This window comes from Giraffa tippelskirchi, chromosome 6 (genome assembly GCF_054371585.1).
Source record: "Giraffa tippelskirchi isolate mGirTip1 chromosome 6, T2T-mGirTip1v1.2.pri, whole genome shotgun sequence".
NCBI lineage: Eukaryota > Metazoa > Chordata > Mammalia > Artiodactyla > Giraffidae > Giraffa > Giraffa tippelskirchi.
In genome coordinates this window covers 81,574,328-81,597,871 of record NC_137280.1, presented here as the reverse complement: position 1 = coordinate 81,597,871, position 23,544 = coordinate 81,574,328, and the positions used below count along the sequence as shown (strand labels likewise).

General features: G+C 42.4%; 1 protein-coding gene across 2 annotated transcripts in view; it reads left to right on the top strand.

The window, feature by feature from the left end:
* The window catches only part of OBSCN (obscurin, cytoskeletal calmodulin and titin-interacting RhoGEF), a 237,167-nt gene that overhangs the window by 44,723 nt on the left and 168,900 nt on the right, over positions 1-23,544 (top strand). For both annotated transcript variants that reach the window (XM_081497755.1, XM_081497754.1), the window contains exons 10-13: positions 3,716-3,991; positions 7,913-8,188; positions 12,926-13,201; positions 23,204-23,479. In XM_081497755.1, coding sequence (XP_081353881.1) covers positions 3,716-3,991; positions 7,913-8,188; positions 12,926-13,201; positions 23,204-23,479 — 1,104 coding nt within the window. The remainder of the gene's footprint in view (positions 1-3,715; positions 3,992-7,912; positions 8,189-12,925; positions 13,202-23,203; positions 23,480-23,544) is intronic.

Below are 23,544 nucleotides of genomic sequence, written 5' to 3'. Positions count from 1 at the left end.
ATATCTTCTTTTTAGAGTGATCCTTTGATCATGAGATTAGATGAGATGGTTGAATGGCATCACCAACTTGATGGACATGAGTTTGAATAAGCTCTAGGAGTTGGTGATGGGCAGGGAAGCCTGGTGTGCTGCAGTCTGTGGGGTCACAAAGAATCGGACACGACTGAACGACTGAACTGAACTGAACTTTAATCATTATGTAGTGTCCTTCTTCATCTCTTATAAGTCTTTGTTTTAAAATCTGTTTTGTCTGAGCATTATCACTCTAGCTTTGTTGTGATTTCCATTTCATGGAACATCTTTTTCCATCCCCTCACTTTCAGTCTGTAAGTGTCCCTGAGTCTGAGTTGGGCCTCTTGACCCCATATACATGGGTCTTGTTTCTGTATCCACTCAGCCAGTCTATGTTGATTTGGTTGATGCATTTAATCCATTTACATTTAAAACAGTTATCAATATGTATGCTCCTGTTACCATTTTCTTAATTGTTTTTATTTGTTTTGTAGGTCTTTTCCTTCTTTTGCATTTCCTGCCTAGAGAAGTTCCTTTAGCATTTGCTGTAAGGCTGATTTGGTGGTGTTCAATTCTCTTAACTTTTTCTTGTATGTAAAGCTTTTGATTTCTCCATGAAATCAGAAGTAGAGCCTTGCTGTGTAGAGTATTTTTGGTTATCCTTTCTTCTCTTCCATCACTTTAAGAATATTGTGCTTCTGTTGTCTGCCCTCTGGTGGATGAGGCTATCTAAGAGGCTTGTGCAAACTTCCTGACTGTACAAACTGATGGTGGGTAGAATTGGGTCTTGCTCTGGTTTGCAGGGCAGCGTTCAGTAACTTAAATCCGCTTGTTTGCTGATGGGTGGGTCTGCGCTCCCTCTCTGTTAGTTTTTTGACCTGAGGTGATTCCTCCCTAGTATCTTCAGGCTGTAGGGTAGGGCTAATGGCAAAGACCTCCAGGAGAGCTCACACCTACAGGTACTTCCTTGGACAGCTGCTGTCAGTACTCTTACGTCCGTGGTGAGCCACTGACAACCCACACCTCTGCAGGGGACCCGCTAATGCTACCAGGCAGGTCTGGTTCAGTCTCCTGTGGGGTCACTGCTCCTTTCCCCTGGGTCCTGATGTGCCCAGGATTTTGTGTGTGCCCTCCAGGGGTGGAGCTTCTGTTTCCCCAGGGCCTGTGGAAATCTGCAGTCAAATCCTTCAGGTCAGATTCCCTGGGGATTACTAGTCTCTGGCAGATCCCAAGGGTGAGGAGCCTGATGTGAGGCTGAGAACCTTCACAACAGTGGGAGAACCTCTGTGGTATAATTGTTTTTTGGACCGTGGGTTGCCCTCCTGGTGGGTATGGGGTTTTCTTTTATCATGACTGCACCCCTCCTGCCATCTTGTTGTGGCTTCTCCTTTGCTCTGGACTTGGGCTATCTTTATTGGTGGGTTCAAGCCTAGTCCTGCTGATGGTTGTTCAACAGTTAGTTGTGATTTCAATGCTCTTCCAGGAGGAGGTGAGTGCACATCCACTCTGCTACCTTGAACTAATCTCCATGAGTACAAATCAAATTGTTGATTTAACTTGAATGTTATACACTAAGGAAAAAAGTTGATAATACTGATCACCAGTTCCTGCCATAAAATTCTTAGCAAATGTATAAAAGTATTCTTTTTTAAAATTAACGTTATATAATTCATTCAAGAACAACAAGAACAGCAAAGTGTGTCTGGAAATATTTGATGTGAGAGATGATACATGTAGGCCTCTCCAACCACTGAGTTGAGTAACGAGGAAGTAAAATCAACAGCAAACAGTTTTGAAAAACTCAAAGTGAAATTTGCTCATGATGTAATGATCAACTCAGACAATCTCAGAGATAAATTATTAGACTGTGTATAATTCTAGAGTAGAATTAGTATGTAAAAAATCAATATGCAGAAAACATTTCTACATACAAGTCCTGGCAAAGAATGCTTGGCAAATGAAATTTGTGTGAAAGAATAGTATAATTGTATCATGAATCTAATTTCAGGTCTGATAGAAGTTGCTAAGAGGAAGTGTGTGGGGAAATTATTCAAGATTCTTGAGAGGCAGAGGTTGAAATAGATGAGTAGAAATCTGAGGGAGAAATCAAAAATTATTATTAAAAATCAAAATAGAACAAAATACATTTCTAATTGTCAGATGAAAGAATAGCAGGCAGATTCCAAAGGCATGGTACAGTCACTATGCTGTTTTCTCGAAGAAATGTTCAGTGGGAGCATTTACTGGTACTCAGTGTGAGAAATTACCATAAAACTGCAGTTTTCAAGATAAGGGGATTCTAGTGCAGGGATAGTTAGCACATCAGAGGAGCAGAACAGTGAGCTCAGAAACAGTTCCCTGCATGAATGGGTTCCTGCACCAGCCATCCCCCTTCCCCACCTTCCACATGTTCCATTTGTTACTCTGTTGTCTGTCAGAGAAGTTGAGAAAGGATATGGTCTTCAAATATTGTGGTTGCATCACTGAACTGTATAGAAAACTTAAGTTGTAATGGCAGTTCACACCACACACAAAAGTAAACTTGTAGTAAATTAGAAACCTCAGTGTAAAAGGTAAAACCCAAAAAACCTCAGATGATATTTTCAAAGATTTAACATAAGGAAAAATTTCTTAAATAGAACACAGCGCTCTACAATGAAAGAGATGAGAAGATATTGTGAAAACTATTTAAAGGAAAAAGTTTGATTTATCAGAGGAATTGATTGAAGAGTAAAAATGGTAGTCACATAGTTGGAAATATCCTTAAATCCTAATTCTATGTCATTCTCTGGTGGTTAAATGGATCAAGAGTGGCCAGAGGTGAAGCAAGAAGAGAGAGAGCCTACTGTTTCGGTAGTTGTGAAAAGCTTGAATAGTGTTGCTAGGAAGGAGAAGACAGTCACAGTGAGTGAACCCAGTGCTGAGGGAAAAGGGGCTCAGCTTCCTCAATCCTCATGCAATGCAAAAAGAGCCATGGGGAGGTGTAAGCACTCCCAGCAGATTGCCATCAGCTGACAACAGTAAGAACAGGGAAGGGTAGTGAACCAACTCCATGGGCTGCAGGTGAGAAGTCCCTGCATAATAGTAGGGAGAAGACTGTGGGGCCATCTAGGAAGGTTAGGGAACACTTGCCTCATGACCCGGAGAAGGCAATGGCACCCCACTCCAGTACTCTTGCCTGGAGAATCCCATGTATGGAGGAGCCCAGTAGGCTGCAGTCCATGGGGTTGTGAAGAGTCGGACACGACTGAGCGACTTCACTTTCGCTTTTCACTTTCATGCATTGGAGAAGGAGATGGCAACCCACTCCAGTGTTCTTGCCTGGAGGATCCCAGGGATGGGGGAGCCTGGTGGGCTGCCGTCTATGGGGTCGCACAGAGTCAGACACGACTGAAGCGACTTAGCAGCAGCAGCAGCCTCATGACTCTGCTGATGCCAGGAGCAGGGAATCTTTTCCAACGGTGCCCCTTGGACCAGCTCAATAGGACCAATGGGAGAATGTTTAAATTGTGTGTCTTTTGCTGAGAAACTCGGGGGTCCTCCTCAGGGCACAGGGCTGGTGCTGAGTCAGCAGAAGTCTCCAGCTCCATTGCCCCTTCCCATAACCCCAAGTCCCAACTCCCCATCCAAGTCTTCTTTGCCCGGGGCTGCCTTCCTGACTGAGATGGGGTCTCTGACCCTGTGTATCCCTCTCTGTCCCCAGAGCCCTCAGTGGTGTTTGCCAAGGAGCAGCTGGCACACAGTGAAATGCAGGCCATGGCGGGGGCGAGTGCCACGCTGAGCTGCGAGGTGGCCCAGGCCCAGACGGAGGTGACGTGGTACAAGGATGGCAAGAAGCTGAGTTCGAGCTCGAAAGTGCGTGTGGAGGCCACGGGCCGTGGGCGGCGGCTGGTGGTGCAGCAGGTGGGCAAGGCGGACGCCGGGGAGTACAGCTGCGAGGCCAGGGGCCAGAAGGTCTCCTTCCACCTGGACATCACAGGTCAGTCCTTGAGGAGGATGCTGAGCTAGCCTGTGTGCAGATGTGAGGGGACTGGCTACCTGCCTCACCAGATGTGTGTGCCCTTACCTGGTGCCTTTATCTCTTCGTATCTCCCTGTCTTTCATGCCCCTGTCTGGGCTCAGGAGTGGATGGATGGAGAGGAGGGTGGGTGTTGAAAGAAGAGGGGTTGTTTCTGTCTACCTGTTTCCAGGCAGTGAGGATCAGTCACACTGTCTTAGCACTTGCCCAGAATGTTCCTGTTGTTCCTGGTGTCGGGGTTCTGACTCTCCCTGAAGCTTGGGGCTGAGGTATATGTGGGGATGTGTGACTCTCTTCTCATCCCTGACTCTCCCTGAAGCCTGGGGCTGAGGTAGATGTGGGGATGTGTGACTCTCTTCTCATCTCTGACTCTCCCCGAGGCCTGGGGCTGAGGTAGGTGTGGGGATGTGTGACTCTCTTCTCATCCCTGACTCTCCCTGAGGCCTGGGGCTGAGGTAGATGTAGGGATGTATGACTCTCTTCTCATCCCTGACTCTCCCTGAAGCCTGGGGCTGAGGTAGATGTGGGGATGTGTGACTCTCTTCTCATCCCTGACTCTCCCTGAGGCCTGGGGCTGAGGTAGATGTGGGGATGTGTGACTCTCTTCTCATCCCTGACTCTCCCTGAGACCTGGGGCTGAGGTAGATGTGGGGATGTGTGACTCTCTTCTCACTGGATGTCTTTTGTGACAGCCACCACTTGCCCTCATCCAGGACCTCGTGTAGATTCTTGGTTGGTCTGAGCCGTTTCAATTTGATGAATCCCAGATTCATCAAAAATTCATCATTTAGGGGGAGGGGGAAATATTGGCCACATGATCTTGGAATTATCTCAGGAGTGAACTTTGATCAAATATTAGGTTTCTAGGAGGCCCTTCCTTCCTTTTGCTGGATGTGGAAGCTCTTATTGCCTGTAGGTAGCAAGAAATTGGCCCATGTTTTCTTGTCACATCCTTGAAAAGGGAATTAAAAAGGATGATATGTATAGTCACCAGTGCTATTTAGGGTGATCATCTTAGGTAAAATATGATTTTTCCATTGGCTTCAGAAGGTTGGATGATCCAGGTCAATATTTCCCTTGGTGTTATTGATGAGTTTAGGAATGGAAAGGAAAAAGGCACTCCTACCACACCAGTAGTCTTTGCTAATGAGGAGTTACTATTCTCAGTCTCTGACTGGCAAAGCAGTCTTTATTTTGTTCTATTTTCCAAATGGTCAGTGAGTGTGTGTTCCTTGTGGCTAGAACATGGGATAGTCTAAGAAATCAGGTTATTCTTCTTCTGGGAAAAAAATGTCTTTATGGGAAATCGAGACGGGTGCCATTCCACACTGACTCCTAGGTGCCAACACATACCACTTTGAGACCGTGCTAGTGTAGGTTTGTATATTCGTGGGTTTGTACAGATACTTGAGATCTCACATGGTTAGTTGTTTGTGGTTAGTTGTTTTCAGAAAATGTCAGTGACTATTCTAAGATAAAAGTATTGGAATATTGTAAAATGTGGCTAAATCCCAGTAAGCTATGTGAAGACGGACAAAAGAAGATAGAGAAAAGTCAAAGAGTTGTATAACTTGTCAATCATTAAGACCAATAATGAAAAGTCTTCTCAGCCCGTAGTTCTCTGGTACACTGTAGATAATTACCTGGGAAACTGTTACTCCATTCTTGTGAAGATGGTCCTAGAAGGGAAGAAGAAAGTACACCCCATAACTCTCTTCTTGTACAGGACATAACATCAACGAAAATCACACAGCAAAAGAAGAGAGAATGAAATTTCTGACCAGTATACTGTGAATATTCAGGCCCAAATCATAAATTAAATGTTATCAAAATGGATTCAGTAGTGGATCTGAGGGTAGAGATCAGTGATCCTAGTCCAGGGTTGCACTTTGGGTTTAACTTTGGCAATGTTAATAGACAGAAAGCTTGGCATTAAGAGATTGAATGAAAAAAGATGTCATCATTTCCATGAATACAGAATCAAGTGGTTGATTAAATTGGAGAGATAAAAAGTTTGATAATATTGAACAAATTAATTCCTGCTTTAAAATTCTTAGCAAGCTATGTAAAAGTGTTCCCTTTTTAATGTTGTATACTTCCTACAAAACAACAACGACAGCAACATCCCCCTTAAGATGTACCAGATCTTTGATGTGAGGGATGGCACACTTAGGCCACTGTAACCACCGAGTTCAGGAAGCAGGGGAATAAAATCACTGGCAAACAGTTTTGAAAAAATCAAAATCAAGGTGGGATTTGCTGATGATGTGATAATCAACTCAGATAATCTCAATGATAAATTATTAGACTGTGTATGATTCTTGAGCAGGATTCGTGTGTAAAAAAATCAATATACAGAAAACATTTCTGCATCTGAGTCCTGGCAAGGAATGCTTGGGATAAGAAATTTGAGTGAAAGAGTTAAACTAGCACAGTTGTACCATGTTTCTATTTTTAGGTCTGATAAAAGTTGGTAAGAGGCTGAATGTGGGGAAATTATGTCATATTCTTGAGAGACAGAGATTGCAAGAGTTGGATAGAAATCTGAGGGGGAAAATTAAAGATGTTTATTAACAATCAAAATCAAACCAAATTTGTTTTTAAGGTGTTCTGAAGGAAGAATGACAGGCAGATTCCAAAGACACTGTCCAGCCAATGCTTTGTTTTCTTGAAGAAATGCACAGTGTGAACATTTACTGTACCTAATGTCAGGGATTACCAGAAGGCTGCAGTTTTAAAGATAAGGGGATCCCAATACAGGAATAGTTGCCACATCAGAGAAACAGAACAGTGAGCTCAGAAAGAGTTCTTGCATAAACGGACTCCCATGCCACCCATCCCCTACACCCGCGTCTTCCGTTTCTTACTGTGTTGTCTATTGGAGAGGTCAAGGAAGGATGTTGTATTCGTAAATGGTGCTTGGACCACTGAATCATATGGAAAATTAAATTGTACTAGCAGTTCACGTAACACACAAAGGTCAACTCATAGTGAGTTAGAAACCTTAGTGTAAAAGGTAAAACCCCCCAAACCGTCAGATGATAACATGGTTTTTTTTGAAGACTTAGGGTAAGGAGAGATTTCTTAAATAGAACACAAATGATCAACACTCCAGGGGCTATTGGACATTTTGACACTGTTGGAAGGAATATCTCTGGTTTATCAGAAGACTGGATCAGAGAGTAAAAATGTCAACCATGCAGTTGGGAATATCCTTAAAACACTTGTCTCATCATTCTCTTGTTTTTAAATGGAAAGGAGTGGCCAGAGGTGAATGGAGAAAAGAGAAAGCCTACTATGGGCAAGTGGGCAAAAGGCTTGACTAGTGTCACCAACAAGAAGAAAACAGTGATGGCAAACCCACGGCTAAGGGGAAGGGCGATCAGCTTCTTTATTCCTCAGACAGTGATAAAGAAGGCCATCGGAGGGGTGCCAGCACTCCCAGCAGATTGCCACAAGTTAACAATAGTAAGAGTAGGCAAGAGTGCCAAGCCTGAGACATCTTCTTTGTTGACTGCAGGTGAAAACATCCCTGCATAACCATGTGGAGATGGCAGGGCACCATATAGGAAGGTTGGGGAACACTTGCTTCATGACTCTACAGATGCCATAAGCAGAGGAGAAGTGTTTCCCAGCAGTGCCCCCACCCTTAGACCAGCTTACAGGAATCCATGGGAGAATGTGTAAATTGTGCCACTCATTGCTGAAAAAGGCAGGGGGTCCTCTTTAGGGCGTCAGGCTGGTGCAGAACCTGGAGAAGTCTCCAGCTCCACTGCCCCTTCCCACCATCCCAAGTCCCATCTTCCCATCCAGGTCTTCTTTGCCCGGGGCTGCCTTTCTGACTGAGAGGGGGTCTCTGACCCTGTGTATCTCTGTCCCCAGAGCCCTCGGTGGTGTTTGCCAAGGAGCAGCCGGCATGCAGTGAAGTGCAGGCTGTGGCGGGGGCAAGTGCCACGCTGAGCTGCGAGGTGGCCCAGGCCCAGACGGAGGTGACGTGGTACAAGGACGGGAAGAAGCTGAGTTCGAGCTCGAAAGTGCGTGTGGAAGCCAAGGGCTGCTCCCGGAAGCTGGTGGTGCAGCAGGTGGGCAAGGCGGACGCCGGGGAGTACAGCTGTGAGGCCGGGGGCCAGAAGGTCTCCTTCCACCTGGGTGTCACAGGTCAGTTCTTGGAGGTAGTAAGTTAGCCTTATGTGGAGGTGATGGGATGGGCTTGCACCCCTGACAGACCCGCTGATCTTTCCACTAGACTTCATCTGTTTCCGTCTTCTGTCCTCCCACCCCCATTTTTATACCAAAGGCTGGGCAGAGGGAGGCTGGATGGGAGGGTGTGAACAGAAGGGAGAAAGGCGTTTTGTAAACCCAGAGTGGTGTTTCCACACAGTGATGCACAGTCTTCAGTTCCCAGCATCTGCCCAGGGTCTTCTGGGTGTTCCTTGGTGTCGGGGCCTCTGGTTCTGTCTTGCACTTGGAGTCTGATGTAAACCAGATGTCCTTCAACTGTGGGTATGTGAATTTGCTCCTCTTGGCTGTCCTAGCAGCTCCTAGATGCCCCACCCAGCAATGCCTCTGGGTACACACTAGGGAAAGATGATTGAATTTCATTAAACCAGGACCAACACTGTTGTACTTGATTTATCTCAAGACTGAACTATGGATTACCAAAATTTTAGGTGTTCTGGACACTCTTTCTTCCTTATACATGGGATTAGAAGTTATCTGTGCATCTCCATGTAACAAAATCTAGGTACATTTTCAAAGTAAATACTGATTTTATTATGTGTTCTGTTAGAACATTCTGAGTCAGAATTCTGCTTGGAGTCTGATTTATAGATTTAGATTTGGACAGGAATGGTAGCTTCTCCTATACCAGCAGGCATATATTTTTTAAAATGGTGTTTTAGGAGAACAGACAATTTTTTCATGGCAATAAATATGAAAGGTTTGACAAATTGATCAGATTCTTGGAAAACTCGATGAAAAGTGACTCAGGAAACAATCAACTACTTAAACAGTCCTAAAAATCTTTACAGTAATTAGAACTATAATGAAAAATCCTCTCATAGAGAAAAATCTAGTCCTAGTAGTTCCACTGGCAAATTATATGGAATTCTTTGGAAAAAAGTCTTGTTCATGGAGATTTTTTTAGAGAACAGTAAAAGGAGATACAGTCTCTGTTTCATGTTGATGATGTAACATTGATAATAGTATCTGACAGGGAAAGTAGTAAGAATTAAAATTATAGACCAATCTATTATGGATATCAAGGCCAAAATCTGGAACAAAATATCAAAATTAAGACTATAATAAGAGGAAAATTGGTAATATGCTGTGATGAAAGTCATACTCCAGAAATACAAGGTTCTTTACACACTACAAACATTGGCAAGCAATCTGTTCATGATATGCAGAATAAAGTATTTGATAAGATTTGGCATTTTATGCAAATTAGTACAGCCACTATGGAGAACAGTGTGGAGATTCCTCAAAAAACTGGAAATAGAACTGCCATATGACCCAGCAATCCCACTGCTGGGGATACACACTGAGGAAACCAGAATTGAAAGAGACACGTGTACGCCAATGTTCATTGCAGCACTGTTTATAATAGCCAGGACATGGAAGCAGCCTAGATGCCCATCAGAAGACGAATGGATAAGGAAGCTGTGGTACATACACACAATGGAATATTATTCAGCCATTAAAAAGAATACATTCGAATCAGTTCTAATGAGGTGGATGAAACTGGAGCCTATTATACAGAGTGAAGTAAGTCAGAAAGAAAAACACCAATACAGTATACTAACACATATATATGGTATTTAGTCAATCGGTAAAGATAACCCTGTATGCGAGACATCAAAAGAGACACAGATAAATAGAACAGTATTATGGACTCTATGGGAGAGGGCGAGGGCAGGATGATATGGGAGAATAGCATGGAAGCATGGAAATTATCATATGCGAAATGAATCGCCAGTCCAGGTTCGACGCATGATACAGGGTGCTCGGGGCTGGTGCGCCGGTATAACTCGGAGGGATGGGATGGGGAGGGAGGTGGAAGAGGGGTTCTGGAAGGGGAAAACATATACACCCATGGTGGATTCATGTCAATGTATGGCAAAACAAATACAATATTGTAAAGTTAAAAAAAAAAGATTTGGCATTTTAAATACAGAAGAAATGTTTTATAAAGTTAGCATCAAATCATGCCATAAAATTTTTTATGAATTATACAGAAAGCAATTCTTTCTTAATTTGATAAACAATGCCTCAGGCAAACCAGCTGTCTGCACACAAAAACAGTGAAAGTTTTAAAGCTTTGCCTATGAAATAGGAAACCAGAAAAGGAAGCCAACTCTTACTGCTTTTGTCCAACATTCTAAAACACAGTTAGGACAAAAATAAAGTGAAGGATATAAAAGTGTGAAAAAGCAAAAGTGGAATTCATGGATAATATGATTTATCCAAAAGATAAAATATGTGACATAATAAGGTAGTTAAAAATGATTACCATGTAAAAAAATCAGTATAAAAAAACACTTCTATGTCTAAAAAAAACACTTCTATCTCTAAAAGTAGTAACAGACATCTCAAAAATGAAATTTTAAAAGTTACAATGGCATGAAAAGGATCAATATCTAATTCCAAGTCTAATAAATGTGCTGAGAGGCTCTGTAAGGGCAGGGAGAAGTTAAAAAAAATTTTAAGAGACAGTCAAGAAGTTCTAAGATGTTGGGCAGAAATCAGTTGAAGAATACCCATTAAATAAATACCCACTAAAATTACCCATTCAATACCCATTAAAATTCGACCAAATGTTTGTTTAGTGGGACTTTGAAAATTGACACGTAAATTTCAAAGACCATGTACGGTGAATTCACTCTTGAAGAAGAGCAAAAGGAGAGTTATTTGCTATACTAGATATCAATACTGTTAGAAAGCTACAGTAATGAATACATTAGTGTCTTGTTGCAAGGGTAGGTATTGAGACCCAAGGACCAGAATAGGGATCTCAGACACAGACCTATGAGTGTATGACCATGTTCCCCTTCTTTTTAAAAGAAAACTGTGGAATAGGGCAAGGGGAAAGACAGCATGTTCTTAATAAACGGTACTTAAACCATTTAACCATAGTAAATTAATAGGAAAAAAAACAGATTAGACTTGTAACTCATCCCACACATAGTCAACTCCTTTTGGAGTTGAAGGGAATAAAAGGGAAAATTGTACAATTCTTTTTTAAAATTTATTTATTTATTTATTTTTGGTTGGGTTGGGTCTTTGTTGCTGCCTGTAGACTTCGTGGTCAGCAGGAGCTGTTCCTCATTGCTGTGCACAGGCTTCTCAGAGCCGTCACTCCTCTTGTTGTAGAGCACAGGCGCTAGGCACACAGGCTTCAGTAGCTGCAGGAGGCAGAAGCTGCAGCTCTCAGGTTCAGTAGTTGCAGCTTGTGGGCCCTGGAGTGCACAGGCTTCAGGAGTTGTGGCGCATGGGCTCAGCAGTAGCAGCTTCTGGGCTCTAGAGCTTGAGCTCGGTAGTTGTGGTGCGTGGGCTTAGTTGCTCTTCGAGCTCACGTGTGCACTCTTCCTGCATCCCCTGCATTGGCAGGCAGATTCCTCTCCACTGAGCCACAAAGGAAGTCCTCATAAAACTCTTAGATGAAAACATAGATGATTTTAATTACTTCAGAGTAAAGAATGATTTCTTATTTCTGTTCGCTAACCATAATGAGTGGGGTGCCGTTTCCTTCTCCAGAGGATCTTCTAGACCCAGGGACTGAACCCCGATCTCTTGCATCTCCTGCATTGGCAGGCAGATACCTTATCGCTAGCACCTCTTGGAAGCTCTCAACCATACTGAAACAAATTTGAAATACTTTATTATATTAAAACTAAACATGAAGATTCACCAGAAGATAGCATAAGTTCGTAAAAGGCAAACCACACAGATATGGAAGATATTTAGAACACACGTACTTGTCAGTGCCTAGCATTTAAATATATATAAATAAACAGGTCCTTCAAATGAACAAAAAAATGACAGACGGTGCTATTGAAAATAAGGCAAAAACTTTGAACAGTGACAACACAGAAGAGCAAACACTGTTGAGCAAAAACATCAGATAGGGTTTTTTACTTTGAGTCATTAGAAAAAATGCAGAAGAGCACCACAGGAGGTACACTCACTCCCGCCAGTTTGCCAACAGTGAGAGTAGGTGAGGGTGGAGCCTCAGCAAGTCTCATTCACTGCAGATGAAAACATGGGTTACACATTACTGCGGGAAAGACTCTGGCCTCAAATAGGAAGGCTAGGAATGCACCCATGACGACCCACCAGTTTGGGTTTGAATAGTGTCACCAGGAAGAAAACAGTAATGGCGAACCCAGTCCTAAAGGTAAAGGTGGTCAGTTTCTCCATTCCTCAGACAATGAAAGAGAAGAGCATGGGGAGGTGCAAGCACTCCCCCCAGACTGCCACAAGTTGACAATAGTACTAATAGGCATGGGTGCTGAGCCTAAGACATCTCCGTGGACTGCAGGTGAAAAGTTCCCTGCATAACCATATGGAGGAGACCGGGGCACCATCTAGGAAGGTTGGGGAACACTTGCCTTGTGAACCTGCAGATGCCGTGCGCAAAGGACCAGTCTTTCCCAATGGCCCCCCTGCCAACTGATCCAGCTTACATGGAGAATGCATAAATTGTGTGACTTGTTGCTGAGAAAGGTAGGGGGACCTCTGCAGAGCACAGGGCCAGTGCAGAGCCTAAGAAGTCTCCAGCTCCACTGCCCCTTCCCACCATCCCAAGTCTCATCTTCCCATCCAGGTCTTCTTTGCCCGGGGCTGCCTTTCTGACTGAGAGGGGGTCTCTGACCCTGTGTATCCCTGTGTCCCCAGAGCCCTCGGTGGTGTTTGCCAAGGAGCAGCCGGCGCGCAGTGAAGTGCAGGCCATGGCGGGGGCGAGTGCCACGCTGAGCTGCGAGGTGGCCCAGGCCCAGACGGAGGTGACGTGGTACAAGGATGGCAAGAAGCTGAGTTCGAGCTCGAAAGTGCGTGTGGAGGCCACGGGCCGTGGGCGGCGGCTGGTGGTGCAGCAGGTGGGCAAGGCGGACGCCGGGGAGTACAGCTGCGAGGCCAGGGGCCAGAAGATCTCCTTCCACCTGGACGTCACAGGTCAGTCCTTGAGGAGGACACTGCACTAGCCTGTTTGCAAGTGTGAGGGAAATGGCTTTTGGTCTTACCAGACTATATGTGCACTCACCTATAACCTTCATCTCTTCTTGCCTCTCAGTCTTCCATGTCCCATCTTGATACCCATTTTGGCCTGGAGGAGGATGAATGGCAAGGGTGGCATGGAAAGAGGAGCGGCCATTTCTGCCCACCTGTTTCCAGGCGGTTAGGCTCAGTCCCACTGTCTTATCACCTGCCCAGAAGCTTCTTGTATTTCCTGGTGTCAAAACCTATTTTACCAAAAGTTTAACTTTCATTTCAGGTTCAAAGAATTTGTTAGCAAGAGAAACAAACAGCTCATTACACACAAATAAGCAATTTCAATATTTAATAGAGGTTTATTTAACTTAATTTCAATATATAATCATTAAAAGAAATAGAGACAATAGAAAAGAGTAACAGACTGTTGGTGGAAATGCAAACTGGAACAGCCTCTAGGAGTAAAGTGTGAAGATTCCTTTAAAAATTGGAAATAGAACTGCCATATAACCCAGCAACCCCACTGTTGGGCATACACACTGAGGAAGCTAGAATTGAAAGAGACACGTGTACCCCAGTGTTCATTGCAGCACTGTTTATGATAGCTAGGACATGGAAGCAACCTGGATGTCTATCGGCAGATGAACGGATAAGGAAGTTGTGGTGCATATATACAATGGAATATTCAGTTCAGTTCAGTTGCTCAGTCGTGTCTGACTCTTTGTGACCCCATGGACTGCAGCACGCCAGCCTTCCTTGTCCGTCACCAATTCTCGGAGCTTGCTCAAACTCATGTCCATCAAGTCAGTGATGACATCCAACCATTTCATCCTCTGTCGTCCCCTTCTCCTGCCTTCAATCTTTCCCAGCATCAAGGTCTCTTCCAGTGAGTCAGTTCTTCACATTAGCTGGCCAAAGTATTGGAGTTTCAGCTTTAGCATCAGTCCTTCCAATGAATATTCAGGACTGGTTTCCTTTAGGATTGACTGGTTGGATCTCCTTGCAGTCCAAGGGATTCTCAAGAGTCTTCTCCAGCTCCACAGTTCAAAAGCACCAATTCTTCAACACTCAGCTTTCTTTATGGTCCAACTCTCACATCCATACATGACTACTGGAAAAACCATAGCTTTGACTAAGACAGACCTTTGTCGGCAAAGTAATGTCTCTGCTTTTTAATATGCTGTCTAGGTTGGTCATAGCTTTTCTTCCAAGGAGCAAGCATCTTTTAATTTCATGGCTGCAGTCACCATCTGAAGTGATTTTGGAGCCCATTGTTTGGAGCCCATTTTGTGTCCATTGTTTCCCCATCTATTTGCCATGAAGTAATGGGACTAGATGCCATGATCTTAGTTTTCTGAATGTTGAGTTTTAAGCCAGCTTTTTCACTCTCCTCTTTCACTTTCATCAAGAAGCTCCTTAGTTCTTCGCTTTCTGTGGTAAGAGTGGTGTCATCTGCGATTCTGAGGTTATTGATATTTCTCCCAGCAATCTTGATTCCAGCTTGTGTTTCATCCAGTCCAGCATTTTGCATGATGTATTCTGCACGTAAGTTAAATAAGCAGGGTGACAATATACAGCCTTGACATACACCTTTCCCAATTTGGAACCAGTCTGTTGTTCCATGTTCAGTTCTAATTGTTGCTTCTTGACCTGCATACAGATTTCTCAAGAGGCAGGTAAGGTGGTTTGGTAGTCTCATCTCTTTAAGAATTTTCCACAGTTTGCTGTGATCCACACAGTCAAAGGCTTTGGCATAGTCAATAAAGCAGAAGTAGATGTTTTTCTGGAACTCGCTTGCTTTTTTGATGATCCAGCAGATGTTGGCAATTCGATCTCTGGTTCCTCTGCCTTTTCTAAAACCAGCTTGAACATCTGGAATTTCATGGTTCACATACTGTTGAAGCCTGGTGTGGAGGATTTTGAGCATTACTTTACTAGCATGTGAGATGAGTGCAATTGTGTGGTAGTTTGAACATTCTTTGGCATTGCCTTTCTTTGGGATTGAAATGAAAACTGACCTTTTTCCAGTCCTGTGGCCACTGCTGAGTTTTCTAAATTTGCTGGCATACTGAGTGCAGCACTTTCACAGCATCATCTTTCAGGATTTGGAATTGCTCAGCTGAAATTCCATCAGCTCCAATAGCTTTGTTCGTAGTGATGCTTCCTAAGGCCCACTTGACTTCACATTCCAGGATGTCTAGCTCTAGGTGAGTGATCACACCATTGTGATTATCTGGGTCATGAAGATCTTTTTTGTACAGTTCTTCTGTGTATTCTTGCCACCTCTTGTTAATATCTTCTGCTTCTGTTAGGTCCATACCATTTCTGTCCTTTACTGAGTTCATCTTTGCATGAAATATTCCCTTAGTTATCTCTGATTTTCTTGAGGAGATCTCTAGTCTTTCCCATTCTATTGTTTTCCTCTATTTCTTTGCACTGATCACTGAGGAAGGCTTTCTTATCTGTCCTTGATGTTCTTTGGAACTCTGCATTCAATTGGGTATATCTTTCCTTTTCTCCTTTGCCTTTAGCTTCTTTTCTCAGCTATTTGTAAGACCTCCTTAGACAATCATTTTGCCTTTTTGCATTTCTTTTTCTTGGGGATGGTCTTGATCCCTGCCTTCTGTACAATGTCATGAACCTCCATTTATAGTTCTTCAGGCACTCTGTCTATCAGATCTAGCCCCTTAAATCTATTTCTCACTTCCACTGTATAACCATAAGGGATTTGATTTAGGTCATACCTGGATGGTCTAGTGGTTGGCCCTACTTTCTTCAATTTAAGTCTGAATTTTGCAATAAGGAGTTCATGATCTGAGCTACAGTCAGCTCCTGGTCTTGTTTTTGCTGACTGTCTAGAGCTTCTCCATCTTTGACTGAAAAGAATATAATCAATCTGATTTCAGTATTGACCATCTGGTGTTGTCCACATGTAGAGTCTTCTCTTGTGTTGTTGGAAGAGGTAAACTAAAAAAACATGCAGACTTAAACAGGACGCTGAGAAGTCGCTTGTTAACAGAAATCTGGAGTCCCAATTGGGAAGAGGGCTTCAGTGGCAGTCCACTCCACAGATGAGATTTCAAATTGCAGTTTGAAATTTACCTTTTCCAACAACACAAGAGAAGACATATATACAATGGAATATTACTCTGCTATAAAAAGGAACACATTTGAATCAGTTCTAATGAGGTGGATGAAACTAGAGCTGTTATTCAGAGTGAAGTAAGTGAGAAAAAGAAGCACCAATACAGTATATTAACGCAGATATATGTGGAATTTAGAAAGATGGAAACAATGATCCTATATGCAAGGCAGCATAAGAGACACAGATGTAAAGAACAGACGTTTGGACTCTGTGGGAAAAGGCAAGGGTGGGAAATTGTGAGAGAATAGCATTGAAGCATGTATATTACCATATGTAAAGTAGATGACCAGTATAAGTTCTATGCATGAAGCAGGGCACTCAAAGCCGGTGCTCTGGGACAACCCAAAGGGATAGGGTGGGGAGGGGGATGGGAGGGAGCTTCAGGATGGGGGGACACATGTGCACCTGTGGCTGATTCATGTTAATGTATGGCAAAAACCACCACAATATTGTAAAGTAATTATCCTCCAATGAAAATAAATTAATTAAACAAAAACAAAGAGTAACAGCACGTATATCACCAAATTGGGCTGACCAACATCCAGACTTAAACATCATGCTGAGAAGTCTCTTGTTAACAGCAATCTGGAGTCCCAGTGGGGAAGAGGGCCTCAGCAGCAGTCCACTCCACAGATGAGACTTCAAATTGCAGTTTGGGGGGCCCCCACTTATAACCCCAGGCCGCATCATCAGTTTGCCTGCAAAAATGCAGCTCTGGTTTTAGTTTAACATTTTTACGGTGCTGTTTGCTTTATCTTGTGAGTCATAGGATTTCATTAAACCCAGGCATAAATCCAGGGGTTCAAGAATTCCGAGACCTACTCCCTTTCTTATCTAAAGTGCCACCTGACTTGCTGTGCTTGCAGACAGGCAGGAAATCTGGGCAGTGTCCTGGCAGGTCAGAAGGAAGGTCAAGGGCCTGCTCTCCTGCTTTTGAAGCCTGAACAATACCTCCTCCATTGTAATTTCCCTAAGAGGACCCTGGCACTCCCTAATACTTGGAAGCTAAGGCAGGCCTGCGGATACCTGACTTTCCTCCCATCATACGTCTTACCTGAGAGCAATCACATGCCCTCATTTGAAACCTCATACTGGTTCTTGGTTGGCTAGAGGTGTTTCAATATGATGAATCCCAGATTAGGGGACATGTTGGCCACAAGATCTTACTTAGAATTTTTTCAGGAGTGAACTTTGGATGATGAAATTTGAGATTTCTGGGAGGCCTTTCCTTCCTTTTCCTGGATTTAATAGCTCCGGTTGCCCAAAGGTAGCAAAAAATAGGGCCGTGTTTTGTTGTCATGTCCTGGCAAAGGTAAGAAAGAATAATTAGTGGAGAAACACCTGTGCTATTTAGGGATATCTTCTTAGATCAAATATGGTTTTGTTTTTGCCTCCAAAGAGTTTGGATGTTGCAGGTAAGTATTCCCCTTGGTGTTACATTGTTGAATTTAGAAATGGAAAGGAAAAAGTGGCTTCTGTCACATCATTAGGCTTGGCTAATGAAGAGCTATTGTCCTAGCAGCCTCTAACTGGGAAAGCAATCTTTTTAAAAATTTTTTTAATTGGTGGCAAATTGCTTTACAATTTTGTGCTGGTTTATGCCATAATACAACATGAATCAATCATAATTATATACATATTATATATATATATATCCCTTCCTTCCTGAGCCTCTCTTCCCTCACCCGCCCTCATCCCACCCCTTTAGGTCATCACAGAACACCAGGCTGGGCTCCTTGTGTTATTTAAAAAATTCCCACTATTTATTTTACACAATTGTGTATATATGTTAATGCTACTTTCTCAATTAGTCCCTCCCTCACCTTCCCCCTCTGTGCCCACAAGTCTGTTCTCTACTAGGATCATCAGTACCATTTTTCTAGATTCTATATATATTGCGTTAATATACAATACTTCTTTTTCTCTTTCTGACTCACTTCTCTCTGTATCAGAGGCTCTGGGTTCATTCACTTCATTACAATAGACTCAAATGCATTCCTTTTTATGGCTGAGTAATATTCCATTGTATAAATGTACCACAACCTCTTTATCCATTCATCTGTCAATGGACATCTAGGTGGCTTCCATTCTCTGGCTATTGTAAATATTGCTTCAGTGAACATTGGGGTACATGTGTCTTTTAGAATTGTGGTTTTTCTCAGGGTATGTGACCTATAGTGGGATTGCTGGGTTATTTGGTAGATTTATTCCTAGTTTTTAAAGGAATCTCTGTATTGTTTTCCATAATGGTTGTATCAGTATACATTCCCACCAGCAGTACAAAAGGGTTCACTTTTCTTCACATCCTCTAACATTTATTGTTTGTAGATTTTTTGATGATGGCCATTGTGAGTTGTATGAGGTTTTGATTTGTATTTCTCTAATAATGAGGGATGTTGAGCATCTTTTCATGTGTTCATTGGCCATCTGTATTTCTTCTTTGGTGAAATATCTGTTTAAGGTCTTTTGCCCATTTTTTGATTGAGCTGTTTGTCTGATATTGAGCTGTATGAGCTGCTAATATATTTTGCTTATTAACCCTTTGTCAGTTGTTTCATTTGCAATTATTTTCTCCCATTCTTTTTATCTTGTTTTTAGTTTCCTTTGCCGTGCAAAAGCTTTTAAGTTTAATTAGGTCCTATTAGTTTATTTTGAGTTTTTATTAGTCTAGGAGGTGGGTGAAAGAGGATCTTGCTGTGATTTATGCAAAAGAGAATACTGTCTTTGGTTTCCTCTAAGAGCTTTATAGTTTCTGGCCATACGTTTTAAGTCTTTAATCCATTTTGAGTTTATTTTTGTGTGTGGTTTTATAAAGTATTGTAGTTTCATTCTTTTACATGTAGCAATCCAGTTTTCTCAGCACCACTTATTGAAGAGGCTGTCTTTTCTCATTGTATATTTTTGCCTCCTTTGTCAAAGATAAGGTGCCCATAGGTGTGTGGGTTTATCTCTGGGCTTTATATCTTGTCCCATTGGCCCATATTTCTGTTTTTGTTCCAGTACCACACTGTCTTGATGACTATTAGCTTTGTAGTATAGTCTGAAGTCGGGAAAGTTGAATTTTCCAGCTCTGTTTTTCTTTCTCAAGATTGCTTTGTCTATTCAGGGATTTTGTGTTTCCATACAAATTATGAAATTTTTTGTTGTGGTTCTATGGATATACCATTGGTAGCTTGATAGAGATTACATTGAATCTGTAGATGGCTTTGGGTAGTATGGTAACTTTCAAAATATCGATTCTTCTAATCTAAGAACATAGTATATCTCTCCATCTGTTTATGTTGCTTTTGATTTCTTTCATCTGTGTCTTATGGTTTTCTGCATACAGGTCTTTTGTTTCTTTAAATAAGTTTGTTCCTGGATATTTTATTCTTTTTGTTGCAGTGATGAATGGAACTGTTTCCCTAATTTCTCTTTCCGAATTTTCATTGTTAGTATATAGTAATGCAAGGAATTCCTGTGTATTAATTTTATATCCTGTGACTTTGCTAAATTCATTGATTAGCTCTGGTAGATTTTTAGTGGTGCTCTTAGGGTTTTATATGTATAGTATCCTGTCATCTGCAAACAGTGAGTTTTACTTCTTGTTTTCCAATCTGGATTTCTTCTATTTCTTTTTCTTCTTTGTTGCCATGGCTAAGACTTTCAAAACTATATTGAATAATAGTGGTGTGAGTGGGCACCCTTGTCTTGTTCCCAATCTTAGAGGAAAAGCTTTCAGTTTCTCATCATTGAGAATAATGCTTGCTGTGGGTTTGTAATATATGGCCTTTATTATGTTGAGGTGTGTTCCTTCTATGCCAATTTCCTGGACAGTTTTTTTTTTTTTTATCATAAATGGATGTTGAATTTTGTCAAAAGTTTTCTCTGCATCTATTGAAATGATCATGTTTTTTCTTTCAATTTGTTAACATGGTGTATCACACTGATTGACTTGCATATATTGAAGAATCCTTGTATCCCTGGGATAAATCTCACTTGATCATGATGTATAATTCTTTTAATGTGTTGTTGGATTCTGTTTGCTAGAACTTTGTTGAAGATTTTTGCATCTATGTTCATCAGTGATATTGGCCTGTAATTTCCTTTTTTTGGTGATGTCTCTGTCTGGCTTTGGTATCAAGGTGATGGTGGCCTCATAGAATCAGTTTGGGAGTTTTCATCCCTCAAGCAGTCTTTATTTTGTTGCATTTTCCTAATGGTCTGTTTCTTGTGGCTCAAACTTAGGGCAGTCCAAGAAATCATATTATTCTTCTGGGAAGAGAGCCTTCATGCCAAATAGGGCTGGACTGCCGTGCCATTGACTCGTAGGTGGCAATACCTATCCGGGTAGGATGATTTATGGGTGTGTATAGATACCCCAGGTCCCACCATGCATCTTTGTAGAATGTGGTTTTCTGAGAATAGGAGAGAGTGTCCTAAGATAAAACCATTGAAAAACTGTGAAATTTGGCTAAATTCTAGTAAACTATATGAAAGAGGACAGAAGAAGATAGAAGTCAGAGTTGTATGATTTGTCAATCAGTAGGACTAATAATGAGAAGTCAGCCCTGTAGTTCTCTGGTACAGTATAAAAAATTTCCTGGAAACTCTTGTTCCATACTTGTGGAGATGATCTTAGAGACAGAAAAAGGAGATACCATCCATTACTCTCTTCATGTAGAGAATGTAGCATCAACACCATAATCACTCAAGAAAGACAGGGAGAATGAAATCTAGGCAGATCTACTGCAAATATCAAAGTCAAAACAATAAATCATAACATTTGCTAACAAAATGAATTCAGCAGTGTATCCACAGTTAGAGACAAGTGATGAAATTCCAGGATTGCACATTGAATTTAATGTTGGTAATGTGAATAAATAGAAAGCTGGACATTAAGAGATTGAATGCAGAAAGATGTGACCATCTTCATGAGCTCAGAATCAAATGGTTGATTAAACTTGAATGTCATACATTGAGACAAAAAGTTTTCTAAATTGAGTATGAGTTACTGCCATAAAACTATTGGCAAACTGTATAAAAGTGTTCTTAATTTTTAATGTAAAATTCCTGCAGAACTACAACATCCCACTTGAGATGGGCAAGGAAATCTTTGACATGAGGCACAATACAGGTAGGCAGCTAACCCCTGAGTTGCGTAAGGAGGAAAATAAAATTAGTTGCCAACAGTTTTGAAAAACTAAAGGTAGAATTTGCTGATGATGGGATGATCAACTCAGACAATCCCAAAGATAAATGATTAGACTACATAGGATTCTTGAATAGGATCAGTGTGTAAAAAAATTAACACGCAGTAAACATTTCTATGTCTTAAGTCCTGGCAAGGAATGCTTGGAAAATGAAATATGTGTAAAAGAGTTAGACTAGCAAAATTTTGTTTGTAATTTCAATCTGATAAAAGTTGCTAAGAGATTGTGAGTGGGGAAAGGATTCAAATTCATGAGAGACAGTCAGAGGTTGCAACAAAGGGGTAGAAATCTGGGAGGGGGGGAATCAAAGGTGTTTATTAGCAATCAAAATGGAACCAAATTTGTCTTGTGAGTGGTCAGATGGAAGAATAACAGGCAGATTTCAAAGGCAAGATGCAGCCAATACACTGTTTTCTTCAGGAAAACCATGGTGGGAGCATATACTGGGACCTGATGTCAGGAATTATCATAAGGCTGCAGTTTTCAAGATAAGGGGATCCCAGGGCAGGAATGGTTACCACATCGGAGGAATAGAATACTGAGTTCAGAAGCAGTTCGTTGCATAAATGGGTTTCTGCCCTACCCATTCCCCCTGGAGCCCCTTGGTCCTCCTTTTGTTACTGTGTTGTCTGTCAGAGAAGTCAAGGAAGGATGTTGTCTTCATAAATGGTGCTTGGACCACTGGACCATAGGGAAAAATAAATTGTCCTAACAGTTCACACCACACACAGATGTAAACATGTAGTAGGTTAGAAACCTCCGTGTAAAAAGTAACCCCCCCCCAAAACGCTCAGATGAGAGCATGGTTTCCTTAAAGACTAAGGTAAAAAAAGATTTCTTAAATAGAACAGAAATACTTTACACGCAAAGGGATGAAAGGACAATGTGACTCTGTTGAAAGGAAAAAGTTTGATTTATCACAGGTTTTGATTAGAAAGTGAAAATGTGAGTCACACAGTTGTGAATATCCTTAAAACTTACCTATATGTCATTCTTTGGTTTTTAAACCGTAAAGAGTGGCCAGAGGTGAATCGAGAAAAGAGAGAGCCTACCAAGGGTAAGTGGGCAAAAGATTTGAATAGTGTTACTGGGAAGAAGACAGTAATGATGAACCCAGTCCTGAGGGGAAAGGTGCTCAGCTTCTGCATTCCTCAGACAATGACAAAGAAAGCCATGGGGAGGTGCAAGCACTCCCAGCAGATTGCCACAAGTTGACAATAGTAAGAGTAGGCACGGGTGCTGAGCCTAAGACATCTCCATTGATTGCAGATGAAAAGTTCCTTGCATACCCGTATGGAGAAGACTGGGGCACTATCTTGGAAGGTTGGTGGACATTTGCATCTTGAACCTGCAGATGTCTTGAGTAGGGGAGATGTCTTTTTCAACAGCCCCTTTCCCAGGCCAGTTCACATGGATCTGTGGGAGCATGCATGACTTGTGCGACTTGCTGCTGAGAAAGACAGTGTCCTCTGCAAGGCACAGGGCTGGTGCAGAACCTGGAAAAGTCTCCAGGTCCATCACTCCTTCCCACCACCCCACTTCCCAACTCCCCATCCAGGTCTTCTTTGCCCAAGGCTGCCTTTCTGACTAAGATGGGGTCTCTGACCCTGTGTATCTCTCTATCCCCAGAGCCCTTGGTGGTGTTTGCCAAGGAGCAGCCGGCACGCAGTGAAGTGAAGGCTGTGGCGGGAACGAGTGCCACGCTGAGCTGCGAGGTGGCCCAGGCCCAGACGGAGGTGACATGGTACAAGGATGGGAAGAAGCTGAGTTCGAGCTCGAAAGTGCGTGTGGAAGCCAAGGGCTGCTCCCGGAAGCTGGTGGTGCAGCAGGCGGGCAAGGCAGACGCCGGGGAGTACAGCTGCGAGGCCAGGGGCCAGAAGGTCTCCTTCCACCTGGACGTCACAGGTCAGTTCTTGGAGGTAGTAATTTAGCCTTTATGTGGAGGTGATGGGATGGGCTTGCACCCCTGA